Source organism: Camponotus floridanus, unplaced genomic scaffold, assembly GCF_003227725.1.
Source record: "Camponotus floridanus strain SB8 unplaced genomic scaffold, Cflo_v7.5 scaffold21, whole genome shotgun sequence".
NCBI lineage: Eukaryota > Metazoa > Arthropoda > Insecta > Hymenoptera > Formicidae > Camponotus > Camponotus floridanus.
In genome coordinates this window covers 1,315,023-1,334,655 of record NW_020229337.1, presented here as the reverse complement: position 1 = coordinate 1,334,655, position 19,633 = coordinate 1,315,023, and the positions used below count along the sequence as shown (strand labels likewise).

Here is a 19,633-nt window from a genome sequence, read left to right as displayed (position 1 = left end):
TTTGCACGCACGCACGAAAACTCTATCGACGCGTTGGCACCTCGCTTTTCTCTCCTCGCGTTTCTCCGCGACGGATGCCTTTCGCCTTTCGCGTCTTCGTCTTTCGGATTTCTTTCCGTTTGTCTCTTTCTTTCTCTTTCTCCCCTCGCTTCTCCGTGTCTCAAACGCCGCGCTCGTTTCTGGCGTCAGCGGAATCACCACCGACCGGTGTTACGACGATTGATTATCGGCGAGTCTGGGGGCGGCCGGGGGGAGGTTGCGCGAGGAAGAAGGGGGACGGCGGTAGTGCGGGGTTGCGCGAGGATGGCATCATCGCGATTCATGGCTCTCGGAGACACAACCCTACCATCCGCCGACTCTACAATTCCGGGAGCGTGTGGGGGGACGCGGCGAATATCGCATTCTCCGTGGCCTTTCTCTCCTGCGTGCCGCTGCGACTCTTCCTTCCTTTTTTTTTTTTAGCGGGTTGTCGCGGCGCTACCGTCGACCACCGGTCAACCCTGGCTGTCCTGCTGCCACTCGCCAACGATGCGGCGAGCTGGCAGGACCGACAAGCTTCTTAGAATCGGTCGTCGAAGAAATTTTGTCCCTCCTCCAGATACTAGCGTTCCCCTCCCGTAGAAGCTTGGCACGCGTGCAACTATGTTTGGTCAACGGCAGTGACCTTTGATGCCCGCACTCGCGCTAATTCGATCGATAATGAAATTTAGACAAAAATTTCCTCAACGCGTCTAATTTTATCTCCGCGAAACACAACATCCGTGATTTAGTCACCAACATTGAGAGTATTCGATTTACCGCAAAGAGAACGTGGGAAGCTTTTTGTGTCACTGATGCGGCATACAATGGTTGCCTCCCCCCACCCCCTGAGACGAGATAAACGTACGAATGCGTGTCGCGCGAATCGAAAAATGAGCGACCGCTACTAGCAGCCTCGTGGATGCGACGTCGATGGACCAGGACGCCGCGTCAGCTGGTCTTCCATGACGTCTCGCACTTGCGCGCGACGTATATATGTAGAGAGCAGAGAGCGGCTAGTATCGCGCGCGACCACGCGCCTTTGTGTGCCGCCACGCGGGTGCGGGGAGGGCGATCGTCCGGGTACTAATGTAAATTAGAAATCTGTTTAAGAGGGTAATGATCAATACATAACTGGCGGCGTCGGCGGCGGCGACGGCGGCGGCAACGGCGGCGGCGTCGAGGCAGCAGGCGCAGACGCTGTGCGGAGAGAGTCATTCGATAAGTGTTATATACGCTCTCCCGACGACGTCGATGGGAAGGGCGAAGAGAAGAGTGCACGAGGGTAGGTCGGGACGTGCTACCCCCTACGGTCGTCGCGTCGCAACTATCCGTGTCTCACCCCCGGCGCGACGCTTCCTTATCAGCAGACGCGCTATGCTGGTACATGACCACCCCAATCTTGCAGTTGTCAATGTTATTCGGATGTTATTATCGATCGCTGGACGATTTTCGTTTCATGGGGGTGAGAATTCGTTGAGCTGAACCGGCATGCGATCGTGAGGTGGTCAGGAAGAGCCTCACAGGACGCCATCCGGAAGATAATGTCAGCTGGAGTAGCAGGAATATCCTTGCATGCCATCCGATAATAGATAATGCTGGATTAATAATGAACAATTATCCATCGATGGGACGTTGGTCTGTCGATCGGCAGAATCCCTTTCTCTTGATTGGATAAATTACTGATTGAAAATACGATTCCATTTCATGATTGATAACAATTGCGATGCAGTCTCGCAGTTATTATTAAATATGTTCCTAGTTTGTTTTTCCAACACACGATTACACATTTTTAATTATTCAGCAAACGCAATGTATCTCTTGTACCAAAGAGAATTATACTTGTCGCAATAGAACATTGGATATATGCAAATGATATTGCACTTTTCTATTTAATATATCCTTTAAAATCTCAATTTTTCATCATGCAAGTCCTTATAAATATTCGTTTTATCAATTTGCAGATGACGATTCTTTCCTATGATGAGTTTTGTTCAAAATGCGAATATAAGACAATCGCATTTTAAATCATATTCACATTATGTCCACATAATCGGCGACAATAGATAAGATTCTTCCGTGAGCAACTTCTTTAATTGCTTTTAAAATGAAATGTTTTATATAAAAAATTTATGTATGTTGTTTTGCTCTGAAAATTTTATTCTAAAGATATGTTCTTTTTCTCATCTCTTTCTTTTTGTCTATCTTCCTCTCTTTTCTTTGGGACATGAAACTTATAACTATCAACACAGTCGTTAGAGATTATTAATGTAAATGTGAATTGCTTGTAAGTCACTGCTTTAAACATCTCAGGATTTTCGCAAACACTATCTTAGAGCAATTCGTGCAAATAGTTCGCCGAGTTGAACAGAAGGGTAATGGAATTTCTCTTAAACAGAATCAGTCTATTATCACTGGAAAATAATTATTACTTATAATCATCTCAGAAATATAGAGATGAAAAAATTAATAGATAGTAATGGCTCTATTGATATTTAAAAAATGCATTTTATATTATTTAATATTACATATGAGATAAATTTATAGCCATATATTGTGTTAAAGAAATTTCTGAATTTTTGACCAAGAGAATCCGGTTTGTCCCATTTCTTGTAATTTTTCTTAAAATTAAATAAAAAGTGTACTATATAAATATAATTTTAAATTTCAATACTTATATATATATATTTTATTCTAAATATATGTATAAATATATGATTATTATTATTTTGCAGAAAAACTTTGTTGTCATAATCAAAAATAAAATTAACGAAATTCACTAATCTTTGACGAAATCTTGTCAATGACATTTAATTTTAATGAATGACATTTTTACTGATTCAGTTTAAAGAACACCAATAGTGACAGATGAAGGAGATGAAGGAGACATAAGAAGGAAGAATGATACCGAGAGTATTAGAAACATACAAACAGTGATAATCGATATCCGGTTTTACTGTCGAGTGTTCAGATGCCGCCAGCGACACTGAGAGACTGAAAACAACGAACCTGTGATTGTGATCCAGGGTAGAGTGATCCGCCTTCGGCGCCGAGGACACCAACGCGTGTGACGCCAACGCGTGTGCGTGCGGGCTGAGACCGGGATGCGGCGGCATGAGGCTCGTCGGTGAAAACCGGTAGAGATCACTGAAAGATCAAGAGCACAGAGTCTATAAATTGAGAAAAATCTCATCCTTCTCATCGTGCGCCGGATTGAATAGCTCGTTCACTATCTCGCTCGTCATACGAGGCATTTACTAACCTTGGTAAACTGGAACTCGTGATGGGTAAACTCGTGGGATATGGACTCCGGAAGCCGGCATTCGCCGGCGAGATGGGGTACATGCTCGGTGTGTGCCTGTAAATATTCATCATTGTATGTCGTCATCATTATCATACGTGCGAGAGACATTTTCCCGCGTATTATTTTTTTGAGATACACTCGAAGCCAGGTAAAGAAACTTTCTCGCAAATTAATCCGTTCGTTTCATAGCGACAAATATTTTCGTTTTCCATATCCATGGAAAAATTTATACAAGAATCATACGAGGATTGCGATCTACAAAACTACATAAGTTTAATCTGCCTCGATAAAAGCCCTTATATCGCGTTATGTTTTTAATAAGAAAAAGAATTAAATAAATTCAACAAAAAGACAGAGAAAACACACAAATAAATATAATTATTTTTAATTATCACTCGAGTTGACTCAAGTTATATTGAATGATTAAATGATCAAACTAAAAATATTGATCGTGATACGACATCACGAGTGATTCGTCGAGCAGGAACGTTGCAATATTTGCATGCAATGTCGACACATTTAATTAATTATCATTAACACCGCGGGCCACCGACTCGTAACAGTAATTAGTACGTGCCTCTTCGCGAACGCGCTGCTCGCGCTCTTATTGTCAAGAACACAGAACGCAGACTCTGCACTTTGCGTAATAATAAAAACGCCGTCGACCTTCTCATTATCGCAAGTGGTCCTCTCTCGTGTTTCATCCCCTTCCTTCCCCCCTCTCCCCTTCATTCCCTTCTTCCTTTCAAGCCACTCGTAGTGAAAACCACGAGAACGAAATTCCGTGCGCGATATTGTCGATATTTCTTGATGCGCAAGCTGCCCGTCTCGAGCCAGCGAGGACCACCGTAAGTCCTTTCTAATTGAGAAGAAGAGAGCCTAATCATCCGTGGAAAATCGCAATTTGGAGCGAGTCGAGCAGAAAGCAAATAACGAGCAGGGGAAACCGCACGCGCGGAGACTACGAGCGTAAACCTGATCGTGAGGACCTGTCTCTTAAAGCGAAAAGAGGGTGACATCTACGAGATGAGGCAAGGACGACGAGATTCCGTATCCGAGAGGTTCCGTACCGGATCTAATAGACCGGAACTGAGAGGATGACCGTCTCCAAAGCCACCTCTATAGATTCGTGCGACGATATGTCGAGATTTTCTACGGAAAACTGAACGTGAATGCGAGAGCGCGTCGCAATTATCTGTGCGTTTTATTACGAGGGTCCGAAAGATTAGCGATAATAGAACGGTAGCCGTTAAACGAAAGGTCGCTTTTAGGCGTGCTCCGGATACTCGTTAGTAACGAGAGAGGGAATTAACGAGAACAGCATAGCTAGAACCGGAGAAATCCACTGGCGACGTTTATCATGTAAATGCGCACACTTTACGTTAAAAGAGAATTCTCTCCCCAAAGGGAAAAATTTATCAAGGCAAAGAACCGGCCGCGTGACGTCTCCTCCCCCGTGTATTTTTTCTGATACTTTTATGAATATTTAGCGATCTTTGTACGTAATTCGCGATGCACAATTTACGATTGTCGAGTGCTCGGATAATTTTAACATCGCCAAGGACCGCATCGGCGATGTGATCGAAATCCGATGCTTTCCATTACTTCTCATTTGCGTTTACTGCAAAGCACGAATCGATTATTTAACGCGTGTAATTAATATAAAATATGATATAACGCGTATATATCCGGGAATGTGTGTAAAATGATTCTTGTTCTGTGGATGCCACGCGCGCGCGCGCGCGTTTATCTCGCGAAATTGAATATCGCTCTGATCCCATCGCGTACATTCGGTCGAATATATATATATATATACGTGTCTGTAATTAAAATTGTAATAATATTACGTAATATTTTGTTATACGCATCCAATCGCAAAATAGCATAAATGTAATTATATTAAAGTTAAATTAAAATTGGAGCTTCCTCGTTGAAAATTATAAATTATATATTTTTATATAGATTTCGCGAATAGTATTCGAAAGAGGACGAATGAAGATACTTTGTAGTGTAAAATCCCGAGATATGCGAATGAATTCTGAATAAGCGTCAACTTACCAAGAAGCGACTTGCGTCATTTCTGGACTAAGCATGGGATATGGATACTGGCCCGTCGAGAAAGGGTACATCGGTGCCCTCGTGAGACCTGCAACAAGAAATTATTTTTGGTTCAATCAAATGATCGATAAAGCTCTTTCTTCCGCTTCTTTCAATCGTATGCAAATTTCTAATCTACATTTGTATATATTTGGACTTTTATATTAATCATGAAATTTTTATTTTTAGCTTATATTTTAGCGCTTATATTAGTCTTTTTCGTGTCAAGTGTCTTCTCGTCATTTTCGTTCTTACGAACGTTATTTCAGTCGTTGATAACCGAAACTCGCGCGAATTAATGCACCGGGATGTAGAATAAACCGGCCGCATCTCGCACCCGCGATGAACGATGCCATAACGCATTTAATCTTTCATTAGCCGGCGGCGTGACCAATTTTACGGTCACTAAGTGATGACGTTCAATTTAATCGCGGCGAGATTGCGAAATCAAAAAAAGCCGGACGACATAAACGAACGTTATACACACACGTTTCCGTGATTTGTGCAGCGCATGCGAATCTCGTTGCGAAAAACATATTTTTTCAATTATTTTTAATCGATAAAGTTTTACATTTTACATTTTTTTACATGCAAAAACAACAGTTATCATATAATTAGTAAAAAAATATTTTTTTCAAACCTAAGAAAAAGGAATAATTATTTCTCATAATTTTATCGAGATGCTGAATAATTTTTTCTTGCTCTATTAAACTGCTTGAAAGTAAAATAAAATTGATATAGATGCAAATATTTCAAAAATAACTTTTGTTTTTTAATATTACAAGATGTCTACTTAAATTTTGGAAAAAAATTCTTCGAGAATTTCCTGATTTTTCAAGTATTTTTATTCAATATTTAAAATAAACTTACAAATTTTTCAGATGCAACTTTATAAAATAAATTTCTGTATTGTACTTTTTAATTTCTTAATTAAAGAAGAAAAAATAAAAATATCAAGTCCAAATATAAAATTTAAATAAGTATAGGAAATTTAAGTGCTTATAAAAGCCCTTTTTTCACTTGCACGATATTTTCATTTTTTATCATTAAGAATTATAATAAAGCTTGTATAATATTAATATTATATAATACTGCATATTCAATATTTTACTGCGATATTGAATATAAACAAAGAAATATAACTGTAATGTATTTTAATAATTTACAATCTCCTCATATATGATTATATTTTATTTTAAAATAAATATTTTAAAATAAATATCTGTCAAATAAAGTAAACAAAATATCTAAAATATTCTTTTTAGCATTTATATATATATATATATATATATATATATATATATATATAATATCGATTTGTTAATCGTAAAGACAATTTGAATATACAAAAAAATATAATATTACTATCTCAATGTAATGTAATGTAAGAGCGAAATGATCAAAAAGACAGAATCTGTTTAAAAATTTCCTGAATCTCATAATAAGATTCTACGAGAATTTCCTGACTTTAACAAGATAAAAAAAAATTCTTAGAAATTTCAGATCTTCTAGATTTTTCCAGAGAATAGACATCTCTTATATTATATATATAATTATAGATATAATTTATTAACATTATTTTAGTATAGAAAATTAAGAATTTTTGCATTTTTCAATACACCGACAAGCGCGCCTGAATTTTTATTCGCGCACATTAATGTATACAGAGTAAATATTATTATGGCGAGATCAAAGAAGCGATGCAATTGAACGAAAAGGAAACTATGCGTTTAATATATCGCGTGAGTTTGCACTACAAACATATGAAGCAACGGAGATCGTGCTAACTATCTGTCTCTTTCTGGCTCTCTCTTTCATGGCAAGAGAGAGCAAGCATTGATCAGTGTGCACGGCCGCACCCTCTGTAACTAGTACCGACACGAAGTGGAATGCATACGCCATCGGAATCATCACCCAGAGAACAGCCGTTGATGAAATTTAACGCCGTACAATATACACGTCCCTCCGAACGGACGCATGAACGGTATCGATAACAATCCGATTTTTACATAATTGCGATCGATCAAGTCTACGTAACATTAGCGGAATTACGTGCAGACAGTTAAAAATTTATTGAAAATCCTTTTATTTCTTTAATATTGTTAAATAAACGATTAAGGTATATTGCCAGATGATCCCTCGTTTTGAAGACAAGAATAAAATATATAATTTATATATTTAATTTTTTAGCGAGGAATTACTTAGTAATAAAATATATAAATTGATGAAATATATAAATAATTAGAAAATTTTTGATCATTTTCTGAATTGTTTCTCCTAACATGGAGATTCCAACAATTTTAGCAAAAGCACAGTTCGAACCGAGGATTGCGACAGTTAAAAAAGACAATCACTCAAATAACACAAACTAAAATTACGTGGCTATCGCGGGCTGAATAACGGACAAGGTATTTCGCTTTATACCGGTATCTAATGTAACTGGTACGTGCCACGGAACCGATCGCAGCTCCAAGAGAGAAGAGAGCCCGGGGAACATTGGGCGCGGGTGTAAGTGGGGTGCCTTTGGCGAGGCGAAGTGTAATTGGCTTCATAAGGGTCGACGAGAAGCGCCCGGAGTATCGGCAAGCTTGAAACCGCTTGACGAGGCCAATACATCTCTCTCTCTCTCTCCGTCTCTTTCCTTCCCTCTGCCGTTGCCGTATTCTCTTTTTCTACTGTCATTCGATGCAGTATACGCGAACGGATTGGATGGACTCTCCAGAGCTCGTTCCCACCCCGTTCCTTTTTGCGTTTTGCGGGCGAACATGTCCCGGAGGCATATTCCCCGTGACAATCTTCCTCTCCCAACCCCTCGTGCGCGCGCGCTGAAATCGGTCAACGCGTGGTTTTCCCCGGATAGGGCCACTTCTCGATCCCTGGTTGTGTAACGACTATCGACCGATCGACCGTAAAGAGATCGGCCTTCCGTCTCCGGGAGCCTGACAAATTTGCGCTCGGATAACGAACCGCGCTTAGACTCGGCGAAAACAATCGGGGTTCTAAACTATCATCCTCCTGCCCGCTCTTGGCTATTTGTCGCCCCGTGAAAGTGGCCGAAATGAAGAGTTCTATTATATCGAAATTGCGAGACAATTTAATATAGAGGATAGTCTCTGCGAGTATAAATTTTCGTCTGTTTTCAGCTAAAAATTACTATGAAGCGGATAAAAAAAGCACCGTTAGCATCTCTCCTCTATCTTTTTATCTCGCTTTCTCGTCATCTCTTATGGAGAAAATTAGAGTTGTTATCCTCTCTGGAAAACGAATACGTTATTTTCATTTTCCGGCGTTATTTGTATAATACAGGCAGAAAAGAATAAAACGACTCGCGACAGCGTGCGCAAAATGCATGGATGTTGGAGCTTTTTTTTGTACGATGAAGCTACTTTCGATCTTCGCATAACGACGATTAGCCACTCGACTGTAACGAGACCGGGCTACCACTCAGCCCGGGGCTTTTAATCTCATTTGAATAACGAAGCACACTCGAGCCCGTGAAAACAATGGCGACCGAAATGAAATTTAATCCCACGTAAAAGTAATAATCCGATATTTTATCTTGCGCGTGAATTTGTATGTAGATGTACCGTGTGCAACACGATATATATCCACCTACGTCGTTTCAGGTACGACAATCGTAGCAAATTACACATTATGCGAGCGCCATATTTAAATGTTACGTAAGTTACAGCTATCTGCTTCTCGCTCGTTTGCCCCTCTCGATTTTCGCCATTCTCATTACGAGAAAGCTCAGGATTTACCGTCGTATGATGAGATGGTGGGAAAAAATAAAATGAAGACGAGATCAAAGTCTAAAAATTCTAGTATTCAGTGAATTATCAGTGAGCAATCGGCCGGGGACAGACGGGATTAAAATCGAGCGAGCGTGGCCGGGCTTAATCTCGGTTAACGATACGGCGGAAAGGGGACGAAGATGAGTCCGTTGAATGCTGGATCGAAACACGCACCCAATATAACCGGAAAGCTCCACTATGAGTCTAATGCGATGCTCGACAGGATACCGAGAATTGGGAGCACGATTTACGAAAGAGAGCAAGTGAAGAAAGAGGAAAAGCGAGAGGGAGAGAGAGGGAGAGAAAGGGAAGTTGCGGGAATGGAGGAAAAGAGGAGCGCCAAGGAAACGCGAGCGAAAGAGGGAAGAGGATGGCGGGTCGGAAAGGGGTGCTTCGTAATATCCTGGCGAGTCCGCGGGTTCCGTCATGTGTGCTTAATCACTTTCCAGTCGACTCGGCAGTCTGCAACCCCATTATCAGCGTCTCACCACCCGGAAAATTACTCTTTTATTCTCGAACAACTCGAGCTCCCGATATTCCGTATCCCGCGTTCTCTTTCTCTCTTCTTCTTCTTCCCGTTTTCGTTTCACTCTTTATTCTGCCTTCGCCGAGAAGTCGATTTTAACTCTCGCGAATTCTTTTTTCCCCAACCACATCTCGTAGCTTTGCCCAATCCCGTGCGCGAGCTCGCCTATTTCGCTCTATTAGACTTTACCGTTGTGAATTCTTCCGGTTTCCGGAAACCGGTAGCATGGACTCGAGAACTGGATGAACGAGTGGGAATGAGAGCGGAAACGGTGAACCAACGTGGAAAGAATCAAGGCGGAAATTAAATTTTATCTACTAATAAATTAAAAAAGGGAAGATTTTGATAAACACATATATAATATCATCTCTCGCTCTGTTAATTTCTAAAAAATAATGATTCAATTAATTAAAATCACGTTGTTGATAAGATTGTAAAAAATAAAATTATAAAAAAGAAATAAAATATAAAATATGAAAATGAAATAAAATTATAAAAAATAAGAAACATGAAATCTTTTAATAATTTTAAGAACGTTTCAATCATAGTGCAGTTTTTAACAAAAAACACTACGATTCAAGTCGATTCTAACTGACTCTGAAATATTATTATCAATTTACAAAATATAAAGAAAAATATAAACACACAAATACATAAAAATATCTTCAAGCGTCTATTATAAAAACCTCGAGAAAAAAAGCCATAAATTATAATAATATTAAAATCTTAAAATTGCTAACCCTCGTAGAAAAAAAATAGAACAATCCTCTCGCGAAGAATTACACGACCGAAACGTCGCAGCTGGCAGTGACGAGAAATGAGTAGGGTCGTCGACAAGGGGCTTAGCAGGAAGCTCGTACAAGTGCAGACGGTGCAAGGTGGTACGTGTTGTTGCGGTTGTTTAGCTTAAAACCGACGCGTGCAATCGCACCCTTTCGCGCTCTCGCGATATCGATTTTGCTCGAGACAAATCAATGCTATCCAACACCGACGTTAATTAAATCGTAATTAGTCTAGCTGCTTAATTAGTCGCTGCTGCTTGTTCAACAAAGAGCGTTATTATTGTTGGAGATCGTTGCCTCCGAATTATTATTACTTCTCGTAAAATACAAGGCTATCATTAATTGTGAATCACTAGAGCAAGTATTTTCGCGAATGGAATTCTAAATTATTCTGAAAGATTGTAAAAATGAGAAAGCGAATCGATTTCGTTCATCGTCGAAAGCTGTAGAGCGCGGAAAGAGTTCGCGAAAAAGAGGAAAAGAATGGAAAAAGAGAAGAGCACACGGAGATCGGAGAGGCTGGAGGAGGAAGCGGATGAAGAAGGAAGAGAAGAGCGAAGGAAGAGGGGACACGAGAGGAGGGAGAAGAGAGAAATTAAGCGGATCAATGGCGAAGCCCCGGTGAAACGAAACGTCGGGACGCGGTCGCGTCGGCAGCCATCTTCATCCTCTTTACATCTCGCCCTCTTCCGCTTCTCCATCTCCATCACCGCTCCCTCCTTGCCTCTCGTCTATCTACCACCTCGTTCTTTACCACGGAGTTTTGAAATAAATACGGAGAGATCGAAAAGCAAAGCTAATTAAAAATATATCAGAGGTAAGAGAGAGAGAAAGAAGATGAATGGTGAGGAGAGAATGAAATATATCAGGTAAAAATGAAGAACAAAGCAAATGAGATGTGAAATAAAAGAGGATAAACGGAGGAAAAGAAGAGGAAGAAATCGAGTGAGAACAGACGAGTGGGTGATTCGAGATCTCGGAAGTGAAGAAGAAAAGAACGAAAGATCGTCTGGATGAGCGGTCGAGGAGGGAAAGTCTCGGTCTGCAAAGAGACTCGTTTGCAAGACAAAGAACCCGAACCGCCGCGTCGTAGTCGTGTGCATAAACGTTATCAACAACATTTACATTTCTAAGAGGGATAAAGAATATATACGAGAACATGTTGACGAAGCGTAGGGAAACCTCGTAGAATTTCGCGCACATCGAAACAGACGCGATGGAAATCATGTCTCGAGATAAGTTTAGTTTGCGGAAGCGAACGCGTCAAACTCTCCGAGAGATGATGCTACTTTGAAACTCCTCTTCAAGGTCACGCCATCGTACTCATGGTAGAATCTTCGCGATGATTCCAAGTTGATAGAAGAGAGAAAGCGTGCCGAGAAAAGGGATCAGAGTAGAGCAGGTAGAGACGGAGAAGCTGTACAGAAGCAGAAAGGGCAAGTGGAAACCCCCTTGACCCGATGCTAGAAGGGAGCCGCATACTCGGCTGATTAGCCTAATGGTGAGTCCTCCTCTTATTCTCGTCCTTGACGCCAATTCGCGATTCTCTCTCTCTCTCTCTCTCTCTCTCTCTCGCAAAATTTCTGTTTCTCTCTTTTCGAGGAGGTGTACCGCCCTCTTCACAGCCTCCATTTGAATCTCGACATTGCCGTGACTCTTGACTTTATAAAAAATATTCCTTCAATTAGGAATGTCGACGTTTGCACATCTATTCGCGACTTTAATTCGAGAATACGATTGCGATTAACCCGAAAGAGAAAGAGAGAGGATGGAACGCGAAGACATTTTCATACTTTTACGTCGCCGTTTTGTATCCATCCGTGTATTTAAAGATTTAAATGTTTAACTGGAGTAATATATATATATATATATCACTTTATCCACTGTGAATTTATTCATAACATTCGTTAATCGTAATTTGCTATTTCGTCTATCAAATCGCTGCAACAAAGATTAACGCATCAACGCACGTTAACGGCCGTAAAAGCGGTTTGCGCGCAAAGGCCGAACTCGCTTGGTAGATTACAACGGTTACGTTAATATTTGCGCAGCTCGCTACAATAAAATTATATATAAAACGACCCTCTCTCCCTCCCACCCTCTCTCTCTCTCTCTCTCTTCAGGCGAAGCGTGTCGATTACGCGCAAGCGAGACGAAAAGTATTCCATCAATTACAATTGGAGAGGAACGTCAATATTTGGCCGGACAATAACGGATTAACTTCGTGAAAGAATTGTTGATTCAACCGATACGCATAGAGAGAAAGAGAAAGAGAAAAAGAGAGAGGGGAAAGGGAGGATCAGTATGATACAGCGGTAGTTCAAAGTTATAATACACATCGAAAGTGTATGCGTCAAATGAAGTTTTATTATATTATTAGCGGCTGTATATTTGCGTTTCTGCAAAAGTTGATACGTAAATACAATTGATGTTGCCATTTACAGCTGCAATCTGTGCCTATTGACTTCACATTTTATAAATTCTACAAGTCTCTCTCTCTTTATAAAAGAGAATTAGACAAAAAATTACTCAAATCTTCATTTGCTTTATAAATGGAAATTAATACAAAAATTGCGATAATATCGGAATAGTTAAAAATCATGTACATCAATGATATTCAATTTAGAGATTTTTAGTCCTAATATCTTCCAAATAAATAAGTAAAAAGCGTATCTTATATCTACGAAAGTAACAATCTCCCTAGTAGAATCCAAATGCAATTTCCCCGCCGCTAAGATTTTATTAAATTTGTGAAACACGAAAAGAGAATATCTCCGATGACGACAAAATATATCGAATATATAAATACATAAAAAATGATTTACTAATTTTCTTTAAAAATATATATTATTTCTAAAAATATATTAAAAATTTCATTTCGTTTTTCAATGACTTGTATAACAAATTCGACATAACAATTATAAATGATCTAAATAAAATAATCAAAACTTATAATTAAATAAAAAAATTGTAATAAATTATAATTACAACACAAATATACTAAATTATTGCGACGCAATAAATTTTGATTATCAAACACAGATCAGAGAAATGCAACAACTACCGCGAGGAGAAAAGTCACGGATATAAAATTAGACGGAGATTGAAGCATGTTGCGGCAAAGAAATATTTTTAGAGATGCGTGGGTGGTGATCGACAGTACTTACCGGCCGCGGCAGCCGCTTTGCCAGCGTCCAGCGCCCCGTAGGGTGGTATGCCCATATGGGCGGGAGGTGGTTGCGTCAGATGGTCCCCATTTGGGCAAAAGAAGGGCAGCCCGCTCGGATGCGTTCCCGCCAGACCTGCCATTTTGCTTGCCTGTAAAATAACAAAATAAACGAGCGTTAATGCGCTGAGTACACATATATCTCACTTTATGTTGGACTTTTCGTCTCTGTTAAGATATATTTGTTTTGCAGATTCTCTTCGTTAAAATCAGCCTTTTTACGAAGCGCTGAATTTCTGTAGAATTCATTGCTTCATGAAAAACACATTACATTTGTAATTTACATTTGTAAAAAAAATTTTATAAAGGACATATTGATATTTTAATGAGAGAATAATAAATACATGTAATTTAAGAGAAGATAATTCGGAGAATTATCATGATGCTATATTATATTATAAAAGGCGAAAAAAAATCTGAAATATTATTAAATTCTTAATAATTTACACGTACATCTACTAATGAATTATACATAATTATTATAATATAAATAATGTATGTATAATAATAAGATTTATCAGTTGGACAATCTTTCTTGCCAGCAGTCATTATCTCTATCTTTATGCTGATAATAATCGCCTGTTTATCCGCTGCTTACGGTACTACGCTGCTTTATGGCGGGTTTGCATGTGACGCATGCGTGATATAATGTACACTGTGTATACGTTTGAGAATACCTATCATATGATTATGTTTAGGTATCGCGGTAATGTCAACGGCGTGAAAGGCACAAGGATAACAGCGAGGACTTACAGTTTACGATTCTCAAAAGAAACGCGATATTCATCAATTCGATTCGTTTCAAGGGGGAATGCTTATCGAGGACCAGCTCGAGCGTTAATTTGCAAAGACGGGACGTGGAGGGAGGAATGTACTTCTCGAGGGTTCGTTCGACCTTTCCGTTCGCCGTATCGTCGAATTCGAGTGCCACTTCTCGAGGCATAGCAGTGTAATCCGCCCACTACTTCTTTAACCCTCCGGTCGCTCTTTGTCAAGTGACAGTCGATGAAATTAGTTCAATCTGCTCGCAAACTCGAAGGATTGCGTGCGATTCCTCCCTTCTCTCTCGTCTCACTTTTCTATCTCTATCTCTCTCTCTCTCTCTTCTTTCGCTCTCGCTTCTCGCAGACGATCGATATAAAGGTTCGCGAGCAGGTCTCTTATCAGTCGCTTACCATAAGTGCAGCGGTATCACGCATCGATCTAATCGCCAACAAGAGTCCTGGATCGAGGGGCTCTCTCTCCATCCAAGTCAGTACTCTAGAGAGAAGCCCGACAGCCTCCTCGGCTGTCGGCTCGTCCTCGTCGTCGTCTTCATCGACGCCATCATTTCCATCCTCAGCTTCTTCGCCATTGCGTTCCGACCATTTGTCCTCCGTCTCGACCTTCACTCGACATCCTTGCTGCTCCTCGTCCGGCTCCTGCTTCCTGACAAGCCGCGCCAAAGCGCTCTCCTCGTCGACGATCCATCTACCGAGTTCCTCGTCGTCGACTTCCAACCCGGCTTCTCTGGCAAGATTCCGCAGCTCGACGAGTAGCATTCTGTCTTCCTCCTGATCCACCGCATGGATCCTGGACGGCAATATGGCGCCGTTACGTCCCGCTAGCGCGTGATCGTCGCGATCACGTGGCAACGTCCAACTGCGAGCAAAAGTATCCGACCGAATGCTGAGCCAGGCGCGATGGAAATCCGCGAATGCCTCTTTGAGCGTGAACCATTTCAGGTACGCGTCCAACCGATGATCGGCCACCTGATCGCCCGAAGTCGAGGAGATTTTATCGCGATAAACGCCGCAGCGGGCCTTCGACAGTAACCCGGTAGCCAGACGCACTCTCAGCTCTCGAATCACCAGCCGCGTCTCCATGCAGTCCTTGGGTACCACGAGCAGCCGCACCAGGCCGTCCGCGGCCACGCAGTCACCCTCCGATGGCAGGTAATCGGCGCTTTCGGCAACCAACACGGCGCCATCCGGATGCATCGCCATGGCTGTGACGGCAAACTCATGATGAAACCACCAGAGAAAGAGATCGGCGGTTAAGGAGCCCCTACCGCCACCAGCGTACACCACCGGCTGGCTCAGCATGTTGACCTTGCGTAAGCAACGTGGCCGCCAGTGACGGCCGGCCACCAACAATCGCGTCCGATGATGGCCCTCGTGATCCGCTGCCCCCACCACCCACACTCGTTCGCGGCCTCCGCCGCGCCGTTTACCTGGCAGGTCCCGCCAGTCCAGGTAGCAGACGTGGGCGAGATAGATTCGACCGCGATCGTAATTTTCAAGGACACTTCTCAGCCTCTCGAGGGCGGACGAGGACGGATGCGCGACCTGATCGCCGACGTGGCCGCGCGGCGTGGTCGTCGTCGTCCGGCAGGACGCCGAGGACGTGGACACGGGAGAGGGGAACGGTGACGCGGTGGACACGGTGGTCGAGGAGACAATCGTCGCCGTTTCCGTCGCTCCATGAGTCGCCGCTCCGCTGTCGCTGTCCTGCTTTGTTCCCGCGGTGTTCCGCTTCCACTTCCCGGCCTCCGGTTTGATCGCTAGCGGATCGCTCGTGACCGACGACGAGGTGGAGGAGCGCGCCGGCGACGAGGCGCACGACGGCGGCGAGGTCGAGCGACGCGAGGACGCGCAGGAGGACGCGGGCGAGGAAAGCGCCGGCGGCGGCGACGACAACGACGTCGACGAGCACGAGGAGCCGGCGGCGACGGTGGCGGCGTTCTCGGCGCACCTCGCCGGTCGATGCTTCCTCCCCGCGGCGATGTGTCTCTCTCGTCGTCGTTGCCTCTCCAGATAACAACGATGCAACGGGGTACCGTTTTCACGGGCTGGCTCGGAGCTGCTCCCCAGGGACTGGCGCATGCGCCCGGACCACTGCGATCGACCCTCGACGTTGCACGCCGTCGTGTGCACCGCGGGCTTGTCCATTCTCGTCGCTGCGACCGCCGTTCCATTCGACGTCATCGTTGTCGTCAACGTCGCCATCGCCGTCGTCGTCGTCGTCGTTGTCGTTGTCATCGTCGCGATCGTCGTCGTTGTTTCCTCGGTTCCCGCGAGACCCAGAGAGACGTGCTGGGCGCGCGCTTGACGCCCCTTGCTGGTCGCCACCTTGCTGACACGCGCGCACTTGCCACCGCGAGGCGACATCTTCCAATTGCGCGTTACTCGTTGTCGCGATCACCTCAAAGTCACCTCGGAACACGTAAACACATCGGCGAACGAGAGAGGCCAGAGATCCGATCGCCCTTCTTCCTCGTCGAGTATTTATCGAGCGGCCAAGATCCCGCGGCAGATCCCGAGGAGCCCGCGCTCCTCGTGCGAGCGCGCGCGCGCGAGCCGCTCATCTACGGCGCGCCGGCATCGCCTACAACCGAGCGATGACTGAGCGAGCGGCCGCGACGCGATCGTCAAAGGCCGGAGCGGGAACTAGAAGGCTTTGATGTACCGCCGCCCCGGCGCGCACAAAGCGAAAGCGGCCCCGGCTCGTTGGCTGGCACGGTATGCGCGGGGAGGACGGGCGAGGAGGCGTCCGGGGCGCGGGGGTGGATGGAGCGAGAGAACGCGAGGCGGCGAGCGCGAGCGGCGGCGGAAGGGGAGCGCGATGAGACTAGAGACACGTACAGTCCTCCTCGTTCGAGCGTCCACGCGTGCCTGCCTGTCTCTCGTCGCGAGACATTCGCGTGCCGCTATTTGAATGCGCCCGTGGACTGTACCGCCTGACGACGGATAAGGATTTCCGTCTGCTCGAGCCCGTCGCGCGCAAATTTCCACGGGGGGGGACAGGAGGGAGGCTGACGGCGCGTCGACGAGACTACGAGCTCTTGTCTCTTCCACTATTTCTAATTTTAAAAGCTCGCTCGGCTTACATTTCTGATCATTCATCCAGTTGCATCCGCGTGTGCTGCTGCACGATGAATCGAGGACGCAGGAACGTACGAATAACGTATGTATGATGATCGCCCGAGCGATTAGCGAGCATACGCGGCGGACGAATTCTCGCTCGGATACGTCAGGGACCAGCGACCAGCTGTTGGAGATCTCGCGAGATCAGAGTGCGGGCCAAAGTCAACTAAATATACCGATCCATTTGGCCTCGTAATGGCGCCCGGCGTGTTTGGAGAATTCACCTCTGCGAGTAGAACGCGAGGCAAGTCGGTCCACAAAGAGTGGCGCGCAGATTTGTGTTTTGGCCGCTCTCGTAGTTAAAAGCACCGGGGCTTTTCCGTCCCGGTGTTTGTTCAGGCTGTTTATCGTGCCGCTAAACGCGGATCGTTGACACCCGATATATCCCCGTGGCGGGGAATATAACGCTGTAATCAGAACAATCTCAATCGGGGAAAAACAACGCGCTCCCGGAATGAATTATACTCGCGATTAATCACGCAAAATCGTCTCCCTCGCACGACTAATTTTATACAGAGCAAAGCGAAAATAAACTTTGTAGCTGGAAAACGGGCACTGTTGACACGCGCCGACATATTTCGTTTTAACTAACATTTTAATTGGGATTTAGGAATATAACTGAATTTTCGTTTGCGCGTCGAGATGATTAAAAACAGTCGAATCGTTTTCGGACTCGCGACACAAATTATCGATGTACGACAAAAAATTATATCTATTTTTTGCATGGAAACTGAGATAATTGATAAATTAAATTATTCATTAGATAATAATAAATGGAGCGAGTAATAAATATACAATATTCTTGGAGTAACTTTTTTGGCGTTTGTTTTCTCATTTAAAAATGTTACGGGGTATACACGCTCAGAGCGTTTTCCTCGGTTGGGATTTTAAAGAGAGAAAAAACAGACGAGAGCACACATGCACACACGAGGGATGAGAAAAAGAGATCGCGTCGAGGCGCGACGCTGGGGATTAATATTACAAATCGGATTTAGCCTTGGGGCGCCAGTCGCGCGCATGATTATCGGCGTGTCGGCATTTCATAAACGCGTCCACATCAAACGCGGCGCAGGTCGGTCGATCGCGATAATATTTGTCACGTAGTTGCGGTACGTGGCGGCAGGAACACCGTGCACCACCGCACCGCGCCGCGCGGCTATACGGTAATCGATCGGCCATGCCAGCGGCAGCCAGGTAGAGAGTAGGTAGGTAGGTAGGTAGATAGATAGTGTACCGTATGTGCGTGATTACTCTTTCAGGTACGTCGCGGGTTATCTACGCCCCCGGACTTTTCACGCGCGCGCAAGCGACCCCGCGATCCATCGCGATCTATCGCGGCCCCCCCCGTCGGATCGATCCACGTGATCCAGGTTTAACCTCGCGGCGGCGAGAAAGAGAGAATCGCCGGCGAAACAGCGCGTCCCGAAATGCGATGTAGCGTTTTAATTAATTCCCAACGTCGATTTTCGCGAGAGATTTAGCTACGTCGATAACTCTATAGAAACATAATTATAATAATTATATATCCTTAAGCTTCACACGCTAACAATTGCGTGAATAATTTCGACTGTAATACTTTAAATGTTTCATTTCTTTTTTTATATTTTTTCTCACGACTCTTTCGTGCGATTTATTATTTTATTTCTTTCAGTTGCTAATCCTCTAGTCGAAAAGGAGCTAAATAAAATATGCGAGAATCAAAAATTGATTACGATGATACGATAAAAATGATTAGTAATGTAATTGTAGAGAAATTTATTTAATTTGAAAGATTACAATTCTACTATCACACGCATAAAAATTTACATATACACAAGTACACTCGTTTATTTGTCTCATACTCGACAACTTGCCACAGCTGTGCGATTGTGCACGACTCGATTCGCATACGTTTCGCGCCTTTTTTTTATCGCGTGTATCCCGGAACGAATTCGAAAGAGTACATGGCAATTCCGCGTCGTATCAATTAACGCCTAGAATG

General features: G+C 43.6%; 1 protein-coding gene across 5 annotated transcripts in view; it reads right to left on the bottom strand.

Moving 5' to 3' along the window:
- Positions 1-19,633, bottom strand: part of LOC105253941 (protein pangolin, isoforms A/H/I/S) — a 176,300-nt gene that overhangs the window by 13,173 nt on the left and 143,494 nt on the right. Inside the window, exons 1-5 of one of the 5 annotated variants that reach the window (XM_025408453.1) lie at positions 14,923-17,148; positions 13,689-13,839; positions 5,381-5,468; positions 3,281-3,376; positions 3,028-3,165 (exon numbers count right to left, since the gene is read on the bottom strand). In XM_025408453.1, the coding sequence (XP_025264238.1) occupies positions 3,028-3,165; positions 3,281-3,376; positions 5,381-5,468; positions 13,689-13,839; positions 14,923-16,896 (2,447 nt within the window). In that variant the 5' untranslated portion in view covers positions 16,897-17,148. Of the gene's footprint in view, positions 1-3,027; positions 3,166-3,280; positions 3,377-5,380; positions 5,469-13,688; positions 13,840-14,922; positions 17,149-19,633 lie in introns of those variants that run through there. The other 4 variants (XM_025408454.1, XM_011262315.3, XM_011262314.3 and 1 more) reach the window with 4 other exon arrangements.